This window comes from Callorhinus ursinus, unplaced genomic scaffold (assembly GCF_003265705.2).
Source record: "Callorhinus ursinus isolate GAN/ISIS: 27379988/994484 unplaced genomic scaffold, GSC_fseal_2.0 scaffold25, whole genome shotgun sequence".
NCBI classification, from domain to species: Eukaryota; Metazoa; Chordata; class Mammalia; order Carnivora; family Otariidae; genus Callorhinus; species Callorhinus ursinus.
Window position 1 is genome coordinate 19,655,653 of NW_027397087.1, and position 19,773 is coordinate 19,675,425.

At 37.3% G+C, this 19,773-nt stretch overlaps 1 protein-coding gene across 4 annotated transcripts in view; it reads right to left on the minus strand.

Annotated features, from left to right (window-relative positions):
• WDR72 (WD repeat domain 72) overlaps positions 1–19,773 on the minus strand; it is a 223,193-nt gene that overhangs the window by 158,113 nt on the left and 45,307 nt on the right. For all 4 annotated transcript variants that reach the window (XM_073877025.1, XM_073877026.1, XM_073877027.1 and 1 more), the window contains 4 exons: positions 19,621–19,762; positions 17,384–17,617; positions 14,846–15,066; positions 12,166–12,361 (listed from right to left, as the gene is read on the minus strand). In XM_073877025.1, the coding sequence (XP_073733126.1) occupies positions 12,166–12,361; positions 14,846–15,066; positions 17,384–17,617; positions 19,621–19,762 (793 nt within the window). The remainder of the gene's footprint in view (positions 1–12,165; positions 12,362–14,845; positions 15,067–17,383; positions 17,618–19,620; positions 19,763–19,773) is intronic.

Sequence of the window (19,773 nt, forward strand, 5' to 3'; positions counted from 1 at the left end):
ATCGTGAATCTGACTTCTTATATCTACATAGGTAAGCTAAGGCACCTAATTCCAAATCCCAAGTTTTACTGATTATTTTGTCTCTGCCATCTATAATTAAATTGTAATGTGCTAAGAATTCCTTTAAAACCAGTGCTTTAAAGAAAACACAACTTCCTTTATAAAATCATTGATGATGGATAGCTTCACCAATAGATCAATCTTGGAAAAATGATCATGGTTGTAAGAAATGAAGATAATAAAATTAAAAAAAAATGATAAACATAAAATAAGGAACATGTAACAACAACAAACTAGACTTACAAATGATGCTTCTAAAAGTAAGAAAAATGTGATGATTAAAAAAGTTAAACCTCCAGCACAAATCATGGATTAAAAGTAAATTGTTTTGTCAAATCTTATTCCAATTATTTTCCTGGAATCCCAGCCCATAAACGTTCTCAGTTCTGATCTATCATTTAGTTAAATGATTTGGAATAAAAGACTTTATCCAAATCATTTAACTAAATTTACAAAAACAATTTACTATCCACTTAAATGATGAACTAACTATAAGATGACATCCTGTGTCCCTCAGTGGAGCTTCTATTACTCTGATGCTTCCAAGTGGCTGCAAAAAGCCCTTTGTCTTCTCAGCACATAGACCTAGAGGGCAATGGAATCCACAGGCACATGAATTTGAATAGGACTGGGGAAAATAGTGGACCAATCCATGCCCAGGCCTTTTCCACAGACTGACATTAGCAACCAACATTTTTTGTAGCACAGGAGATAAAATCTGACATTCCTACAGTCAAATTCTCTGCTCACCACTCCCAGCCAAGGACTTGACCTTTGGATTTGTTTTCACCTGATTCATCCCTAGAAACATGAAAGACCCTTCCCATCAAATCCTAACAAGTAGGTCAGTGGTATAAGTTGGATATTATTGATACATTCCGATGAATAAAGTGCATCCAATATCCGTTATCTTTCAGCCAAATCAGAGAACCTACTTTCCCAGAGAAACACAATCATTACAATCCACTGAGTCTTGCTTTTCCAATCATTTCTGCAGCAGTTGACTATTGGGAAGTTGCTAGGGAATTAAAAAGAGGCAGCGTGAGGAGGGGCAGATGGCTCTTTTGGGTTTATTTCACCAAATATGGCAGCTGTGAAACCTACTAACGTTCCAAGTGTCCATATAAAATGCTTGCAGAAGGGCCAAGCTAAGGAGGAGCCACAGAGCAGTCATCCTGATGTGTTCCTCTTTCTGCTGCCATGGAATAAGCTCCTGAGATTTAATTCAGATATGTAACAAACGTATCTAACCAGCACGTGATCCAACAGTGTAATCAGACCGCAGGAATCAGTTAAAAGTGATGATAACAAGTATTTCCTTTACATAAGTAAAACCCAGGAAGATAGTAATTGACAAGGGAAACAATAAGGCAGCGAAGGGTGGGACTTAATTGGTGAAAGTAACCTTAAGAGAAAAAAATATTTAGCTTTATCATTTTAAAGAGATTCTATTGATTTTTCATATTTGTTTCTGAGCATACAAAATGTTCCAAAGATATCCTGCAAATATCACAATATGCCTGATACATATTAACATGCCAGATTAAAAAAAAAAAGGTGGGTTGAGTAATAGCTTAATTAAAATGCACACCCACACCCACATACATACATACACACAAACACCTGTGTATGTGTTTTATCAGATAACCATTAATCATATAATGTAGAATTTAAAAAATAAGTCAGGATGAATCAAAATAATACAGAACCATGTTCATGTGACGTATAATTCTATAAAAAAATTTAGATAATTGTTCAAATAGTTATAGCTAATAAGGATTGAGAAAGAAGCAAATCCAAATTTGGGGAAAAATACTTGTGTTTATTTTGTTAGGAGCCTTTCAATGTGTTATCTAGATTTTAAAGGACACAGTAGAAACTACCTCATGTAGAAAACTTTTCTCTTGAATTTTTCTACATCTGTGGAATTTCCTCACTTTGAAAAGACTGTGAACTTCTAAGAGCAAACTAACAGTTATATAATTTCACCAAACTAGAGGTCTTTGTTTACTAGATGGAATTATAGAAGACTATATGTGTGTGTGTGTGTGTGTGTGTGTGTGCGCGCGTGTATGTGTATGGTGTAGGGGGGGTTAGCATGCATGTAAGGGTGTCTAACAAGGCTTTATAGCAATGTAAAAAAATATACAATGAGACTCCTATGCCTCTCTTCAGTGATACATTGTTAATTGTCAGATTTAATTGAATAAGTTTAAATTAAATTATTGTATTTTTATTCTGGTGTGTGTGTGACTGCATATTTAAATATCAGATATTTATATATTACATATATAAATATATGAGATATAAACATAATAAGATATATATTTAAGTGCATAAGTACATAAATATCAGATATATCAGATATTGATCTATGCTCCCCAACTGTACTACTACCATTGAGTAACTTCAGTGCATCCCGCATTAAAAATCTTTCAGACTAACAGAAAGCCTTAACTTTTTTGCACACCATGAACCCCCTCAGCAGTCTGGGGAAAACCAGTGAACCAGCTCTTTTTCACAATATTGGTTTAAAATGTCAAAAATAAAATACATAGGATTATAAAGGATATCAATTATATTGAAATGCAATCATCAAAATATATTAAAAGCCAAGCTTATATGCTTCTTTATTCATGCATGAAATGACAAAGAGTTAGTGGTGTGCCTAAAAGTTTACGGCAGTGATAAACATAGATGGTACTTTGAAATACCGGTGATGATTGTGATGTGACATGAAGATACCTGTGATGTCTATTGTTGACAATGTCACAGGTATTGCTAATACTGCTGTGAAGCGTTCCCTGCATTCAAAGTGGAAAGAAACCCTTCATTTCATTTAGCATTCCCTTTAAAAAAGGATTTGTGGATTGTGGAGCAAGTGAAGAAAAGCGGCTTTCTAAAGCTCCCTGCTACACCTCCCAGGGTGTTACATTAATAATGAAAATAATGAACTAATAAGTGGATAATGCCCTTCAAGAGACTTACACGATATAAAAATAAATATAGGCATGTCTCTGTATACATTAATACGTGAAGGAATAAAATACTGGAAGTGTAATGTATTAACCGTTCATAACGATTATCCGCAAGTGTTGGGATCCTATTGCTTCTTCAAGATGCCTTCTTTATACTTTCTGTATTTCTGGTTTTTCTTTTGATTGAGTTGAAATTGACATAACATACAGTGAACTGTTTCAAAGTGTAAAGTCAGTGGCATTTAGTACATTCCCAATGTTGTGCAAACAGCGACTCTCTCTAGTTTCAAGACTTTTCGTCACCTCTGAGGAATATCCCCTACCCATTAAGTAATCGCTCCCTCCCTAGATTCCCCTCCCTTCCTCTCCTGGCAACCATTAATCTCTATGGATTTGCTTATTCAGGATGTTTCATATAAAATGAACTATATAAGATGTGATCTTTTGTGTCTGGCTTCTTTCACCTAGCATAATGTTTCCGAGGTTCATCCAAATTGTGGTATGTATTAGTATTTCATTGTTTTTTTAGGGTGGAATAATATTTCATTATATGTGTATACCATAATTTGTTTATCCATTCATCCACTGATGGACATTTGGGTTACTTCCACCTCTTGACAATTCTAAATAATGATCTTATGAACTTTTATGCTCAAGTTTCTGTGTGAACATATATTTTCATTTCTCCTGGGGTTATACCTAGGAGTGGAATTTTGGGTTCATATGGTATTCTATGTTTAACTTTTTGAAATATTGCCCAACTGTTTTCTACAGGGGTTGCACCATTTTATATTCCCACTGGCAATATACTAGGGTCCTTATTTCTCTGTATCCTTGGAAACCTTGTTTCCTTTTCCTTTTTTTTTTTTTTTTTTGGATTATAAGCATCCTAATAAGTGTAAAGTGGTATCTCATTGTGATTTTGATTTGCATTTCCCTGATGGCTAATGATGTTGAAATCTTTTCATGTGCTTGTTGGTCATTTGCATAGCTTCTTTAAAGAAATATTTTTTCGAGTTCTTTTTCCTTTTTAAAATAGATTGCTTGTCTTTTTGTTGTGTTGTAAGAGTTCTTTATATATCTTGGATATTAAACCCTTATCAAATATATAATTTGCAAATAATTTTCCCCATTCTGTAGGCTGTCTTTTCATGTTCTTTTTTTTTAAATATTTTATTTATTTATTTGTCAGAGAGAGTGAGAGAGCACAAGCAGGAGAAGCAGCAGGCAGAGGGAGAAGCGGCTCCCCGCTGAGCAAGGAGCCTGATGTGGAACTCGAACCCATGACCCTGGGATCATGACCTGAGCCAAAGGCAGACGCTTAACCGACTGAGCCACCCAGACATCCCTGTCTTTTCACATTCTTGATAATGTTCTTTGATACACAAAAGTTTTAATTTTTATGAAGTCCCATTTAGTATTTTTCATTTGTTGCTGTAGTTTCTTTTTCATTAGAGGAACCGTGTGGCGTGTGTGTGTGCAGGTGTGTATACATATACACATATGTGCTTGTATGTATGCATATATATTTGTATATGTATATACATACATATATATGCATGTATATATGTGTGTGCATGTATTTATATGAACACATATACAGTTAATTAATAAAAATAATAAATTAATAAATAAAATTAATAAAAATAAAGCCAGTATTCTCACATATAGTAATGTCTTACATCTTTTCTGCAAAATTGTGTTAAGTGTCATCATCATCATCATCACCACCACCATGAGGAAACTAAAGCTCTGATCAATTTAATTTAGTGATTGGCCAAAGAGGGAAAAAATTAACAGAGGCAGAATCTACTGTCTCTAAATATTAGGCAATAACATTCATTTGATACATTAGGAGTGTCTAATGAGTCATAAATGCAAACTGCTATGGTAATATATGAAGGATATGTAATAAGTACAGATGATATTTACCTAGTGCTAACTACTGTGAAGAGATGGTGAGTCTTTGAAGAATTCAAAGTGGACTAAGGTAATATAGATTGGAAAGAGCAGAACAAGAATTCAAATGTAGCAGTCTGAATCCCAGGGCTCATGATCATAACCCCTCTGGATGCTAATTCCCATTTGAGACATTAAACTGATAATTGAGCAAATATTTAGTTGTTAACCTGCAAACAAAGTTCATATACACAAGTGTGTACATACACACTGACATACACACGCACACACACACAATATCACATGAGTCAAAATTTCAATTTATAGCGTAGCTGTGATAATGGGGGCCAAAGAGGAAGGCATAGAGATTCAAAAAATAGGCAGCAAAGTAAAAATACGTGTTGAGTAATAACATCAGTAATTATTACAATAAAGAAGAAAACATGATGTAGGAAAAATCCCATCCTGTGCTCTAATGTATCCTATTTTTCTTTTCTAAAAACAATCGTCCCAAGAGGGTTCCATCTGTTATATACCACAACAAAATAAGGTGGCTTTGAGAAAACAACATACTGGGAGGACAATTACCTGCCAGATGCTGCATACCCCAAATCTACCTTTAACACGCACATGATGAAGGTGCTGACAAGGCACCTGCACCTACGGAGGGGTGACCTTGATAAGAAAATCAAGCAAAACTGTCCTTCAGAATGTTATGGCTGGTAACTGGTGGAATTAAAAGTTTATTTTATACACTATATACTACAAATAAAGACAACAAGACAATACCTGGGGGCTGGAAAATGACTTCTCCATGTAGTGACCTTGTGTGATATTTTGGTATAGCAGAATAAGAATTTAACCACACGATTCTATTCTATTGGGGAAAATATAACTGTACATTTCTGGGAATCTGTGTCCAGCATTCATCAATATATCCCTCACCCTAAACAATTAAAGCAAACTGAGGTCTACAGTAGAGGATTAAATGCTAGATATTTTCTAAAAATATGGCCTATTAGCTATTACTTGACAAACCTTACCTTACCTTTCTCAATAGTTTTATTTTTAAAATTTTCTTTTTAAGACTGTATTTTGAAGCCCCAAAAGAATAAATACTTCATTTATATGGTATCATAATAGATTAATTTTCTGACTCACTGGTACTAGTTTCACTAAGAAAATGAAAATAAGAAAGAAAATTTAACACCTGTGGTAAAAATAACTCTGAAATGTATTTGTCTTCTTCCTGACTTCCTTAATTTCATATTCATAGGCTTTGTTCCAATGGTCTGTTTATAAGTTAGCTGTTTTAAAGCTCACAATGTCTTTTCCCACGGAAACCAAGTCATGACCAGAGGCTGGGTCCTCAGGCCAGGCTCTTGGAATAAAGCCTCCTGCTCAAGGTCACACAGCTCACATTACCTGAGCAGAAGCAGGAAGAAATGAGTAAAAATAGACTCATGCAGACCCTGAGTTCTACCCTGTCACTGGCCAAAGACTTCGGTCGTCCTTAAACTCCAGGCTGTAAGCCTGTAAGATTTCCTCAGGACTGCAATTCCACCACAGATGTAATACCTTTAAAAAGTCTTCCTGCAGCAAGGAGTGCCCACCTCCCCAGCAGGAGGCATGGGAAATGGACGGGCAGCTGCCCATAACCTGTGCAGGCGTACAGGTGTATCGAAGAGTTTCCTGAAGAGGGGAAACCGTTTCAGCCTTTTGGGGGGTGACTATCTTCCCATGGGCACAGGAAAGACTGCCCTACACAGTGATTCACAGGTTCGCCTCTCCTTCCTTCCCATCAGCTGTTGCTACTGCTGTCCAAGTGCCTGCCAGTAACAGTCTCCCTTCTTGCAATGTGCTGTTTCTAATCTGTCATCTGAGAAATCAGATGCCCAGAACTGTTAGCACTGTGTGTAAATTTGAGAGCCAAGCTCTGAGAGATAGCCCGAGACCCTCTCTTTCAGGAGAGCATTAGCAGGTTTCCTGGCAGCCATGTCTTTTCTTCTCAGAACTTTCCTTATCTAATTCCCTGTTTGACAGTCTCAAAAAGCTGACCTCCATCTGCAGGAAGTGTTCCTGTGTATAGTACAGTGGAGAACAAACCAAAGAGAGACATGCATCCTAGTGCAGGTGCCCTCTACCTAACCTGGGCGCCTTCAGACTCAAAAACATCTCTGCATTCCATATCCTCATAGCAAAATGGGTAAAACCATACAGTTAGTATGGTGTAATGGATTAAAAATTATAAATTGCTTTAGCATGAGTTATTATGAAAATCATGATCTTTAAAAAGAACTGCCATCCTTCTTAGAAGTCTATAAAGCACCCTGCATGGCAAATCCAGCCTGCTTCCTGCTTTTGCAAATAAAGTTTTATTGGAACACAGCCTCACCAACTCCTTTCTATATTATCTATGGATTTTCCGTGCCACAAAGGCAGAGCTCGGTAGGAGATCATGTGGCCTGCAAAGCTTAAAAACTTCTCTCTCCAGTTCTTTACAGAAAAAGTTTTTCTGATCTATCTTATTGAGAGTTTCATTTTCAAGCAAGTGAGGTTTCATTTTCACATACATACACACACACACACGTGCGCTTGCACACGCACATACAAAGACACATACACACAAATTGCTTAATATGGCATATTTCACAACACAGGCCATAAGCTTAAAAGAAGACCTTCAGTCTTAACAACTGTTTTATTAGTAACAGTGTGAGAAATTCATTACATGAGTTTTCTGCTATGTAAATCCGGCACGGTGAACAGAAAAGTCCTCAGAATTATTTTAAATTTAATTCTTAAAAGAATAATGAGCTCAGAGATGAGATTTATTTCTGGTGTGCATTTTAGGTGGAAAAAATCAGTATTACATTATCCCTATTGTGTCTCACAGCAATGAGGGTGACAAAGTCGCCCAGGGTTGTCAGTGCCAAACACATTGTGGGAGCTCAAATATTAATCAAAATGACATCTCCAGTTTTTTCCCTTCCTAATCAGGCCTAAACATCATGGGACATCCGGCAAATCAATAAGAGAAACTAGATGCCCTCATCACTCCCAACCTGGCAGCGCTGCATTTTTAGCCAGAAGATGAGGGCCTTCGCTGTTATATAAATACTTCTCTACTTTGGTTGTTTGCCTCTCCTGGGAGATGAGCATGCCCACCTGTGACCCCAAACTTTACCCTGGCATGTATCTGACTGTGCCACCTGTCACAGTGAGAAACACTTCTTACGATTTCAAGATAAAATAGGCATGGGGGTACATAGCTCTAGAATATGCTTGTGCATTCTACCCAAAAGACTAAATAAATGAATAAAATAAACTCTTCAATAAAGTGAGAACAGGCTGTTTTAAAGTGTGAAAAACGGATGAAGTCTCATATTCTATCTTCTACACTTGGGGAAGGTGGTGCAGGGACCGACTTGTACCCCACACTCCAACCTTCCATCAAAGTGGGTTTTTGGCCCAGTTGAGAATTAATTACTTTTTAGCTTCATTCCCCTTCCCCCACCTTTTCTCTCTAGGCCCCTTTCCTGCAAATCCCTATCCCACTGACACCTCCTATTTTCTCTCTATGAGCTCTGGGATTGCTCTAGTGCTGAAAGATTCTTAGTGTCAATTTATCCCTTCTTCAGGTATTTAGAGGAGTCAGAGTACTGGAGAAATGGAGCAGGGAGTAGGTCTGTTCACATATGAAACGAAGTTTGAACCTTCTAGCAAAGCTAAAAGGAAAAACCCTGGAAAAATTACCTGGAGTGGAAAATACACAGACTTATACCCGAGGAGATGAGACCGGCCCCGTGAACTCCGGAAGCCCTAAGGGAGACTTGGAGGAGAAAGCTGAGGATCTACCTGCAGTTGGCCAGCTGTGATCTAAAAGCCACTACATGGGCCAATGTTAAGATGAGCTCATTTGTCCTCAATCTACTGAGATCCAAGAAAATTTGTGTTAATTCATTCATTCATTTATTGATCCATGTGCCAGGCACATCAGTGAGCAAGCACATTCTATAGCCTCATAGCCTCTTTTCCGCCTAATTGTTTTGGTCTTAGTTGGTATTTTTCCTCTAACTGTAGGAAACTATAAATGGAAAAGCTTCCTGGTCTGGATTTTCCCACTTCTCCAGGAAGAGGGTGACACAGAAATCTAGCACAGTAAATGAGATGGAAGTATCTTAGCGACATGAAATCCAGCTTGAGCAAGAAAAAGTAGTTCATTCAATTCTAAACAAAACCGGAATTGCAGAGGTTAAAGGCAACCTGAAACAAAGCCAATAACAGGCACAGACTAAAAGGAACAGCATAAATTTATCCAAATACGATAAGCATGGTGAGTGGTGAGTAAAGTCAGGGTGTCAGCCATGGGCACAGTGTTGGGGGGGTTCAAATGACATTGCTAATGGGACAATGTTTTGAAAAACTGAAAGGGCACATCACAAATGTGAAGGAATTTCCATAATTATTAGTAATATTTCACCATTGTAAGTTCCATCTTAGGTTGAGTTAAGGTTGTTTATAAAGTATTAGTGTAGATAACCATGAAATAAACAGTCTCACAGCCTCATGTGAAGTAAGTATTTTACATTTGGCACTAAATGTGGACACATTATTTGATATGGAAATCCTAAAACAAACTTTTTTATAGGAAAAAATGTACACAACGAATTACAGATTCCTGAGCTAAAGTATGATGCGTCCATCACGGCCACGATGCCAATTATTGTCCATTTGACCAGCCACTCCACCCTTTCCCTGCTCTTCTGCATCTGCTCCGGCCCCTGGCTAATGCCTAGAACTGAAATGTCCTTCCTCTTTGGCTTCCACTTGGATCAAACTAAGGAAGGTGATTGCAGAAGGACAGAGAAAATAATTTCTTCCAACTCTCTGTCTCAGTCCTGCATCTCTGGGAGGAGCGGTTTCTCTGCCATGACTTCAGGGAGTGACCATTCCTCCACAGTTTCCACCTCTCACACGGGGCCCCTAACACTGTTTGTACCCTCTTGTTGCTTCAGCCCAAGGCACGTGGTGAGGGCTTCCTGATACTACCAGTGTCTGGGCGATGGAGACCTCACTCTCCATTCCTTCTCAGTTCCCTAAGTCTTATCCACACCCTTATAAATAGCCCTTTCCATTAAAGTCTCTTCATCTGACCCACCTGGGTTAAATTCAGTTTTCTGCCAGAGCCATGACTGAAACACAATTTTGGCATCTATTTATTGACATAGAAAGATTTCTGACAGAAAGTAGATCAAAATATTAATAGCAGTTATCTTCAGGAAGGAGGACAGGATTATTCATTTTTCTTTATTTTTCTCTGTTTTTCAAATGTTCTGCAATATTTGGTTATGGATTGGGGAGTATAAAAATAAATGATAAAATTAAAAGAAAATGTGGGAATACATACAGTTTCAAGAAGTACTAGTGATTGGGGCTCCTGATTGACTAAGTGTCTGCTTTTGGCTCAGGTCATGATCTCAGGGTCCTGGGATAGAGCCCCATGTCAGGCTCCTTGCTCCGTGGGGAGTCTCCTCCTTCTCCCTCTGCCCCTCCCCACCGTTTATGTGCTCTCTCAAATAAAAAAAATCTTAAAAAAAAAAAGTACTAGTGGTTTGGCTTCCTCTTTTACTGCCCACCCCATCAAAAAATACGTAAGTAAAAAGTTGCATAGGCTGAGAGGTATCCTGATGGAGCAATGGAACTGTAAACATTTGTCAATGCCCAGCTATTTCTTTATTCTTGCTAGATTCTATTTTCTAGAAAAAAATACATTTGATTAGCAAGTCTTCACAATTTCACAATTGAAAGCAATGCAACTGCACATATGTATGTGTTTTAGAGTCTTAGATTCCACGAGCAGAAGTCAAGATTTTGCTTCGTTCTTTGATCATATTAATAATAGTTAACTATTACTAAGGACATAGCACCTACAGGCACTCTTTACAAGCATGGTCAGTATTAGTTAATTTAATCCTGACAGGAAGGTGGTATCATTACTTCCATTTCATAGATGAAGAGATTGACATGCCATGGAGCCAAATTGCTTGCCTGAGGCCAACCTTTGTTAGCGGGTCCTGGAAGCAAGCCCAGGCTTTAGAGCTCATTTTATCCATTATACTCAATTGTCACTCAGGTTGATAGATTACCTAAGAATTGTAAAACTCTCCTAATTTTGTGCACATTGTGCAAAGAAAGATGGGGCCCTCATATTGGTTTGCCGCTTATTAGCAATGTAATTTTGTGTATCTACAAATCAGTTACAAATTCCTCATCAATAAAATGAGTAATAAAGTCTCTTCCACCACCCTAGAAGTTGTGATAATCTAATGGGAAATGAACACGGAGGGCCATCAAAGCTGTAAAGCAAGGTACAAATGTAAGGCAGAATTATATTGCACCCATACACCACCAGTACATTACTCATCATCATTAACACACGAAAGTCAAATGTAAAGAAAATAGCAATTATTTTGGTGAAGTATGACTCTAAACTATAATATTATAAACCATCCAGTCTGTTAATAACACCCAACATAAAACCACCACTGATTAATCAATAAAAATCATGCAATGGTTTCAGTAAAATGTACTCTCAGGCGCACTCCCCTGACTCACATTCATTAATTACCTTGCCGTATTTGATAAGTTCCCAGCATCTGCCTGAAATGTGTTACTCTCAATCTTAAGTTATAGAGTAAAACTTTTTTGAAAACTTTAATGTTCACACTGTACATTCTCTACACTACGACATCAACAGTTCAATTGAGCCACTCAATTTTCAGTTTCCCTGACTCAACTTTTTGGAGTTTTGTAATTAATTATATTCCACTATTACTGATCATCAATTAGCTCAAAATGTTGCTGAGATAGTGAGTATGCTGAAGAAGGCAGAATTTAATGATAATTTGAGACTGGTAGGACACTAAATTTCTCTCTTGTTAATAATTAAAGTGAGATAACTTATGTTTTTATTTATAGCTTCCAGAAATATCCGGCTCATTCCTGCGCACTGCTCTGTCAGCTAATCATCAGTTGGTCAAGCTCTGACTTGGGCCATTGTGTTTTATTTTCCACACACGCCTTCAACCAAGGCCATGAAATGCAGCTCAACCAGAGGTTAAACCAGGTTAAGGTGGTCACCACATATTCTCTGGAACTCTCCACCTAGCCAAATGCTTTGATGCATAAACATATAAAGAATGAAAGGGGTAAAATTCCAATTTACCTGTTTCAATCTCCCAGATGTAAGCGGAGTCATCTGCACATCCAACAATTAAAAAATTCTCAACCGGGTGCCATTTTATCATCCTCACAGGGAAAAGGTGCTTCCGGGCATGCAGGAGGCACCTCTTCCCCTCAAGGTGAAGGAGAGCCACGGAATGGTCACTGCACACACAGCAAATTACCTGATCACTTCTTAGCTGTGGGGAAAAAGCCCCCCAAAAACAAAAACAAACAAACAAACAAAAAAAACCCAGCATTATTTGTAAGTAAATACTCAAATGCTTTCCTTAAAATTAAATCTTTTTCCCCTAGTAACATAAAAATGTTTTGTTTAAACACCATTTACAAAATGACATTTCTGCTTTCTACAGGACCTCTTCACATAACACCGTAAAGAGGAGCTTTAAACACCAAGTAGATTTTAAATTCAACAACTTATTACGGAGGTCAAGAGACACAAGTGAAAAAGGAGAATTCCAAGCCAAATCTACTTATAAGATAAATGAAGGACTTGACCATCACTCAGCAAATTCAGGCAGTGAGGCAGACATCGGAAATAATGCAGAATAAAATAAACCCCAGAACTAATTTGTTGCCACAAAAAGAAGCTATTTGTAGACACAGGCTTAGGCCCAAGGGTATCATGAGCTGATATTTTCCACTCAGAGCCTCAGAATGTGATTTGGTGCTGTTCCCAGAACTATTCAGATTCTAATCCAAACAGGAAACTCAGTGTAGACACAATCTAAAAGAGGTAAGCACTAGATAGTTCCAACTGAATGCACAGCTTCAAAGACACAAGGGCCAAAAATAGGCTCGCAGGACAAAGATTCTTAAGATACTTTTTAAAAAGTCAGCATGTGGTTACCTTGAACACAGTTTAGGACGAAGACCGACCATGCTGGGTGCTGTGAGGCTCATCTGGGAGTTTACAGGGCAGGTTTGTGCCTCACCGAGAGGGCGTTGTGTTAGTCAGCTGTCGTGGGGGTGGGTGGGTGGCTGAGGGGAGGAGGGTTAGCGGGGTAGTGCCTCTTGGTTTCTTTTCCAACCACTTTGCTATGTGGATGCTCTGTCTTTCACTAGGGCACCTAGTCTGAGTTTCAGCTGCTGTGTTTTTAAACCATCAGTTGGGATCCCTTGAGAATTGCCCTGTGCCCATTACTGACCTCTTTCTGTGGGGTGCTGGGGAGCAAGTTATTTTTCCTAATTCGTTCTAAGGAGACTACAGAAATCCTGAGGGGGGGAAAAATCACAAAATGGCAGGGGTGCTGTATGGGGAACCTGGACTGTAGGATAGAGCAGATGGCACTGCCCCCTCTCTACTACCCCTTAGAGAACCTGCACAACCCACGGCCTCTAGAACAGAGAGCCCAATGTACTTCAGGAAACTTACACACACATACAAAGTGTGAACGTACACATAACACGCGAACACAGATCCTACAGCCGGAGGTCGACATACACTAGAGACCCACACTCGGCCAATCAGATTCTCTTTTCTATGCATTTGAAATTGAAAAGCTAAGAGGTCACAGGAAGAAGATTAAGGAGCAATCACAGAAAACAGACTCTTGGGGTAGGGGACTTGAAGAGAAAATAACCTTGGTTCCTGAACTTAAGTTCAAATTTCACTGGGTCTTTGTTGTAGTGCTTTGTTTTGTGTGTCTAAAATATTGCCTCTTATACCCTTTCAATAAACTCCTTTCTTATTTGGCTTGGTTTGGAGTTTAGTCATTTATGACTCAGGCAGAAGTAAAAGGGGTCAGGATTTTGACTACTGTCCTGGAGCTTTGAGGAAAAGAAAAATGATTAAAAAAAAGAAGAAGAAGAAGAGGGAACTTCAGTAATAAAAGACATATCAAAGTATCCCAAATCACCATATGGAAGTCTTTTTTAAAGTCTCTTCACTTGGTTTCACTGATTTGTTTAATCATTTGTGTTACTGAAATATTTCTTTCATTATGTCTTATTTCAAAAATACGGTGTAAGTTTTCTCTGAGTTTACTTTGTAGCTGATTTTTTATGTTATTACAGAGAAATATAATTTTGACAAGTCAATCAACTGATTGACAAACTCAGGAAACTCAAAAGTTGATTGTTCATATTTTAACAAAGATATCAGCTTTGTGGAAGCTAAATTTAAGTTTATATTACATGTGAAAATTATATTTGAAAGTATTTCCTTTTGTCCTGCACAAGGTAGATGCTCAGAAATTTGTTAAACAAATGAGAGAGCAAACAAAAATCTATTTAAGAAAAAAAATATATAACTATCCATATTATTATAAAAGTATATTATTCAAGGCAAACATTATTTTCTAATTTATAGATTCCTATATATTTGAATTGCTTCTACACTATTACTTTTATTTAAAAAATAATTAAAAAAATAAAAATGAGAATTCCATTAAGATATAGAATTAGGGGAAAAAAGAAAAAAAGAATTAACTGGCTTTTGTAAAGACAAGAATTGACAAAATCCTTGCTTTAGAATCAAATTATTTGCATAAATTGTAATAATAATAATGCATATAAAAATTAGAAAGGAATTCATAAAAATTATCCAGTTGTAGTATGGGTACATAGAACTTTTTTCCGTGGGAAAATGGGTTAATTGCCTTTATGTTTTTTTAATATGTAACATAAATTTATGTTATGTTTTACTCTTTGTCTTAACTTACTCTGAAGTTCTCTGGTGACATCAAAAGACTTGTTACTGGACCAGCTTCCAAAAAGAATTTATGCAAAATTTCTTCAGTAAAGATATTCCACAAGATGACACACGAGTCCTGGTCCCCAGACACAAGCCAACTTTGGTCTAATTTCGAAGAGAGACCATGTGGATAAAGTAATGAAGTAACACTTTGGTGATGGCCTTTGAGAACTTTGTAAGGAAGGGAATCTGGAAAATAAACACCAAATAATGAAAAAAAAATTTTTTTGCTCAAGAAATAGTGCTAACATTTTCTTTTATAAAATTTTAATGCAAAGAAAATACGTATAATTAAACCTAGGCAGTTGGTTAAAAAAAAATGAATGAACAACCCTTGGACCATCTCAAAAGGCAAGTACCTCCTCATAAGCTAGGTCATGCTTTTGATGAAGTCTGGTTGTTCTAAGTCTGCTAATTCTTTAAGGATGTTAGCAAGTTAGCCAGCACCAATGTTAGTTTAGTTAGCAAGTTAGCCAGCACCAAAATCAGCTAGCACCAATTCCAGTGCCATTAAACAGCAAAGGCTATTCTAAAAGAATGAACAATTCACACATTTTGCTTCTACAAAAATTAATCTCAGGACTTCACTGTTGCCCTTCCAATGAGCATAACCAAGTCTAGTATAAAAGAAAAGCATAGTTTCTCAGAACAATTTTGCCTTAAGAAATATTAGAGATCACCTAGTTTTATCTCTTTGTTTTATCGATCAAGTACCAGAGGTGCAGAGAAGTTAAGTGACTTGGATCCAAGTGTAAAAGAGCACGGCGTAATGTTTGAGAGCAGAGCTTTGCTGTTACACGAATCCAGCTTTGGTCTTCTAGGTATGTCCCTTACTAGACGGGTCACCATGACAAGCTTCTTTTCCCCTCTAAGTCACAGGTACTGTACATGAAAAACTTGGGATAATAATAATAGCACTTACTTCACACAAGACTGTTGTGTGGAATAAATATGATAATGCCCTTCATTTCCTAGCCCTGGTACTTGGTAGGAATGTAGGTATTGCATACCAGAGCTGTACTAGAACACAGGGCTACTGACGCCCAGTTTCCATACTGCTTCTTACATCATCATTAGCTAAAACTTAAAAAAAAAAAAAAAGGACAAGACCACAGACCACAAACCCTCTTTACTCAAATTGAAAAAGAGTCCCAAAGAATCATTGTTACGTCTATTAAAGAATCATTAGTTACTTCTATTCCATGAGGCACATCCTCCCTTTATATCCCTTAGCAAAGCAAGATGAATATTAATTCAAATGTTCAGGTCAAATGCAGGTTTGTGTTGGTTTTATGGATAAGAAAAACTTGGCCTAGATAAAAAGTGCTAAGGTCTCAAGCTTTTTCACTAACTCTTAACAGCAGCTATTGAGCTGTGTAGCAGTATATTACCTGTCCTCTGTTCATTGCTATTTACTCCTCTATCTTAGGTAATCACTGAACATAAAACAATAACATTGAATAAGTAGCAAAAGTAAGCTGAGAACAGTAACAAGATGTGTCTTAAAAAGTGAGATTTGGCTTTTACTCTTAAGGACCTTGCAGTCTAGTAGTATCCATGCGTTAAAAAATATCAAGTATCTACACATTCCCAAATCTCAAGCGCTTCCTGGATATTCCTTCCTTTACATAAGACAAATTACCACACAACAGTATTTATTTAATAGGTATTCACCGTTGCAATGCACAAAAAATGTATTGGAACATATCTACATTTCATTAACAAAAAAATTAAAAAATTAGAACAGGAAGATACCATTTTCTCCTGATTGGCAAATACTAAAAAGTTTAATTGCACACAAAGTTGGCTCAGGTGTGGGGAAAAGGCATTTTTATAGGCTGTTAGTGGACATATGTATGTTCTCTGGAGACCATTGTTAAGATATATTTTCAGAATTAAAAATACTCGTAAATGTCGATTCAGTAATTCTACTCCTGAGAATTAATACTATAGATATCCCCACATATATATGCAAAGATGGTAAATTCAGCATTGCCTCCAGTAGCCGAAGACTAGAAAAAATGAAACACCTATTAATAGGAGATTTTTTTAAAATTAAAGTTTATTATTATTAGTCATTTAAATGGAACCCATAAAGAATGCGCTCCAAAATATTTTATTAAGATATGCTTCAGGAGATTTCAGTAAAGTGTATAGACTATGCCTCTATTTGTGTAATATTATTAAAAGAATGCATATTGCTATGTTGGTATGCACTTGTATATGCACAGAAAATTTCGAGGAGGGTATAAAGAAACTTACTAGCAGTTGCCTTTGTTGAAGGGAGCTGGAAGATCAAGGAAGAAGAGAAACATATTTCTCATTGTATAACCTTCCACTTGACTTTAAAAAAAAACTAGGTGTTTTTACTTTAATATTAAAATATGTACACATTAATTAGCAAATAGTAGCAAATTCTTTAAGCTTTAGGAATCTTCTTAGTACAGCTAGTTAAAGTTGAAGCTTAAATAAATTAAATAAATAGGGTTAAATAAAATTCAATGACCTTTTAATAAAGAACCGCCTTCTAGAAGTCCTGCTTTGGCAGCATTCAAACCCTGTGTAATGAAAATTGTCCCATCTTCACAGCCACATATTAGTTTATCAAGACTTGGAACATACTCTGATGAAGTGACTCCGACTGTTCCAGTCCCAGAGACATGGTCAATAATACTTTGGGACATGGTATGATGCTTATCAAAATTATCTTGAAGGGTCCATGTGGCAGTTATTGGTATCTCTAAAAGGAAAACACATAAGAAAGGGAAAATTCGGTTTATAAATTCATCATAGATATGGAAAATGTTATCAAGGCACCATCCCTTGGGGTACCTAGAGGCTCTTTTGCCATCCTAACAGTGACTAACTGCAGAAGAGTTCTCCTGTCATCCATTGTCTTTATTCCAAATGCTATTTCATTGGTCCTCTCTCCTTCAAGGAGCCTCAGAAGAATAGGTGTGTATTCGTGCGTTCATTTTAGATTAGGTCACCTAAAAAGAACTGAGAAACTCTTGCAGTGATGTAAAGTGTTGGTCCAATCTCATAAATTCTCTATGTGTCTCAGCAACATTAAGAAGGAAAACTGGGGGTCTCTTAGTTATGTGAGGAAAATGGAAGAAACGTATTCTTTAAATATCAAGGGTATGAATATCTCAAAATCGCTCCTGGGGAATTTTCTACGAGTATCAAGAACACTGGTTATCATTTTGCATAGCTTGCCACCCAACCATTTGAACTGGGCCTCAAGTAGGCTTAGGAAGGGAGAGAAGTTTGGACTCAGGAGCAAAGGGGGCAAGTCAAAGCCAACCTACCTTTCTATGAAAGAGAACCCAGGTCTTTCAGTACACATGCCACAGTGACTATGGAAACCTAGAAACCAAACCTGAGACAAACATCAAGTGCTGTCGTAGATGACTATGGTTCTACTTAAAAAGAAGATTAATTAGATGCTTACTTAATTCTGCTGCTGGCTGTGGAACATAGGTGTGAGAAATCCTGGGTTCACCATTAGGTGGCCTCAGCAGGGGCATGGTATGTATTTTAAGTCTTAAAATTGAACTTGTGAGAAACTTTTCCATGCACTGTACCAAGTTCTACATCTATTTTTTGATCCATATCTTTTTAACCTAGGACTATTATGAACCATTTTGAAAACATCTGGGACAAACACACTAAAAGTTATACCAGTGATTTTGCTAAACAGTGGAAAGTTGCACTTAGAAATTCAAGTATTGAATACCTTGTTTCTGCTGTTCCCTAGACAAGGATTCACAGAGATGACTTAATGATTTGGGAAAAAGGGAAAAAGAGTAAGACAGCCTTCCTCAATTTGGAATATGTGGTCTCAGGACTTTGAAGGTTCTCCACAATAATGTTTACTCTAATGACTTCAATTTTGTATTCTAAGAAAAACTAAAATAAACAAATGCTAAATGTTTTAGTGGCCAAGTTTATATCTGTTCCTGTTGTTCCAGGCAGCTGCAACTATCCAATAGAGAAATTGGTTGAAAAGGTACAGGATGGGGCGCCTGGGTGGCTCAGTCATTAAGCGGCTGCCTCCGGCTCAGGTCATGATCCCAGGGTCCTGGGATTAAGCCCCACGTTGGGCTCCCTGCTCAGTGGGAAGCCTGCTTCTCCCTCTCCCACTCCCCCTGCTTGTGTTCCCTCTCTCGCTGTCTCTCTTTCTCTGTCAAATAAATAAATAAAATCTTAAAAAAAAAAAGGAGAAGTATAGGATATAGGCACAACAAATTCAAAAATATTGAGTATGGTGTATCAGCCTATCCTACATTCATACTATAAGCATTCATTTCAATAAAACGCCATTCCTGTTAAATTGATGTTAATTTGAATTATATTGGTTTTATTATTGTACAAGATCTACAAACATCATGTTTGGGGTGCCTGGGTAGCTCAGTAGGTTAAGCATACAACTCTTGACTGCTTAGTCAGTTAAGTGTCCAACTCTTGATTTCGGCTCAGGTCATAGTCTCAAGGTCGTGAGATCGAGCCCTAGGCTGGGCTCTGCACTGGGTGTGGAGCCCTTTTGGGATTCTCTCTCTCTCTCCCTCTGCCCCCAAAATGTTTATACCTACCTTTAAGTTGACATCTAATGCGTAGTGTACATGAGAAAAATCTGTCTTATTTGTAGCCTTGTGTGACACAAATGAGAAAAATACTGAATTAATTACAAACTCATTCTCAGAAGACATATGATTATAAATAGATTAGAAATTTTCTTACCTCTAGGAGAACCATCAAACTTGGATACAGGAACATCAGGGATATGCCACAAAGTAATTCTTCCTGAGACTGCTCCAGAGAAAAGAACCTTATAAAAAGGCTCTTTCCGTTCATTCATGTAGCCCATAACAAAGGAAAGGCTCTGGTCCAAAA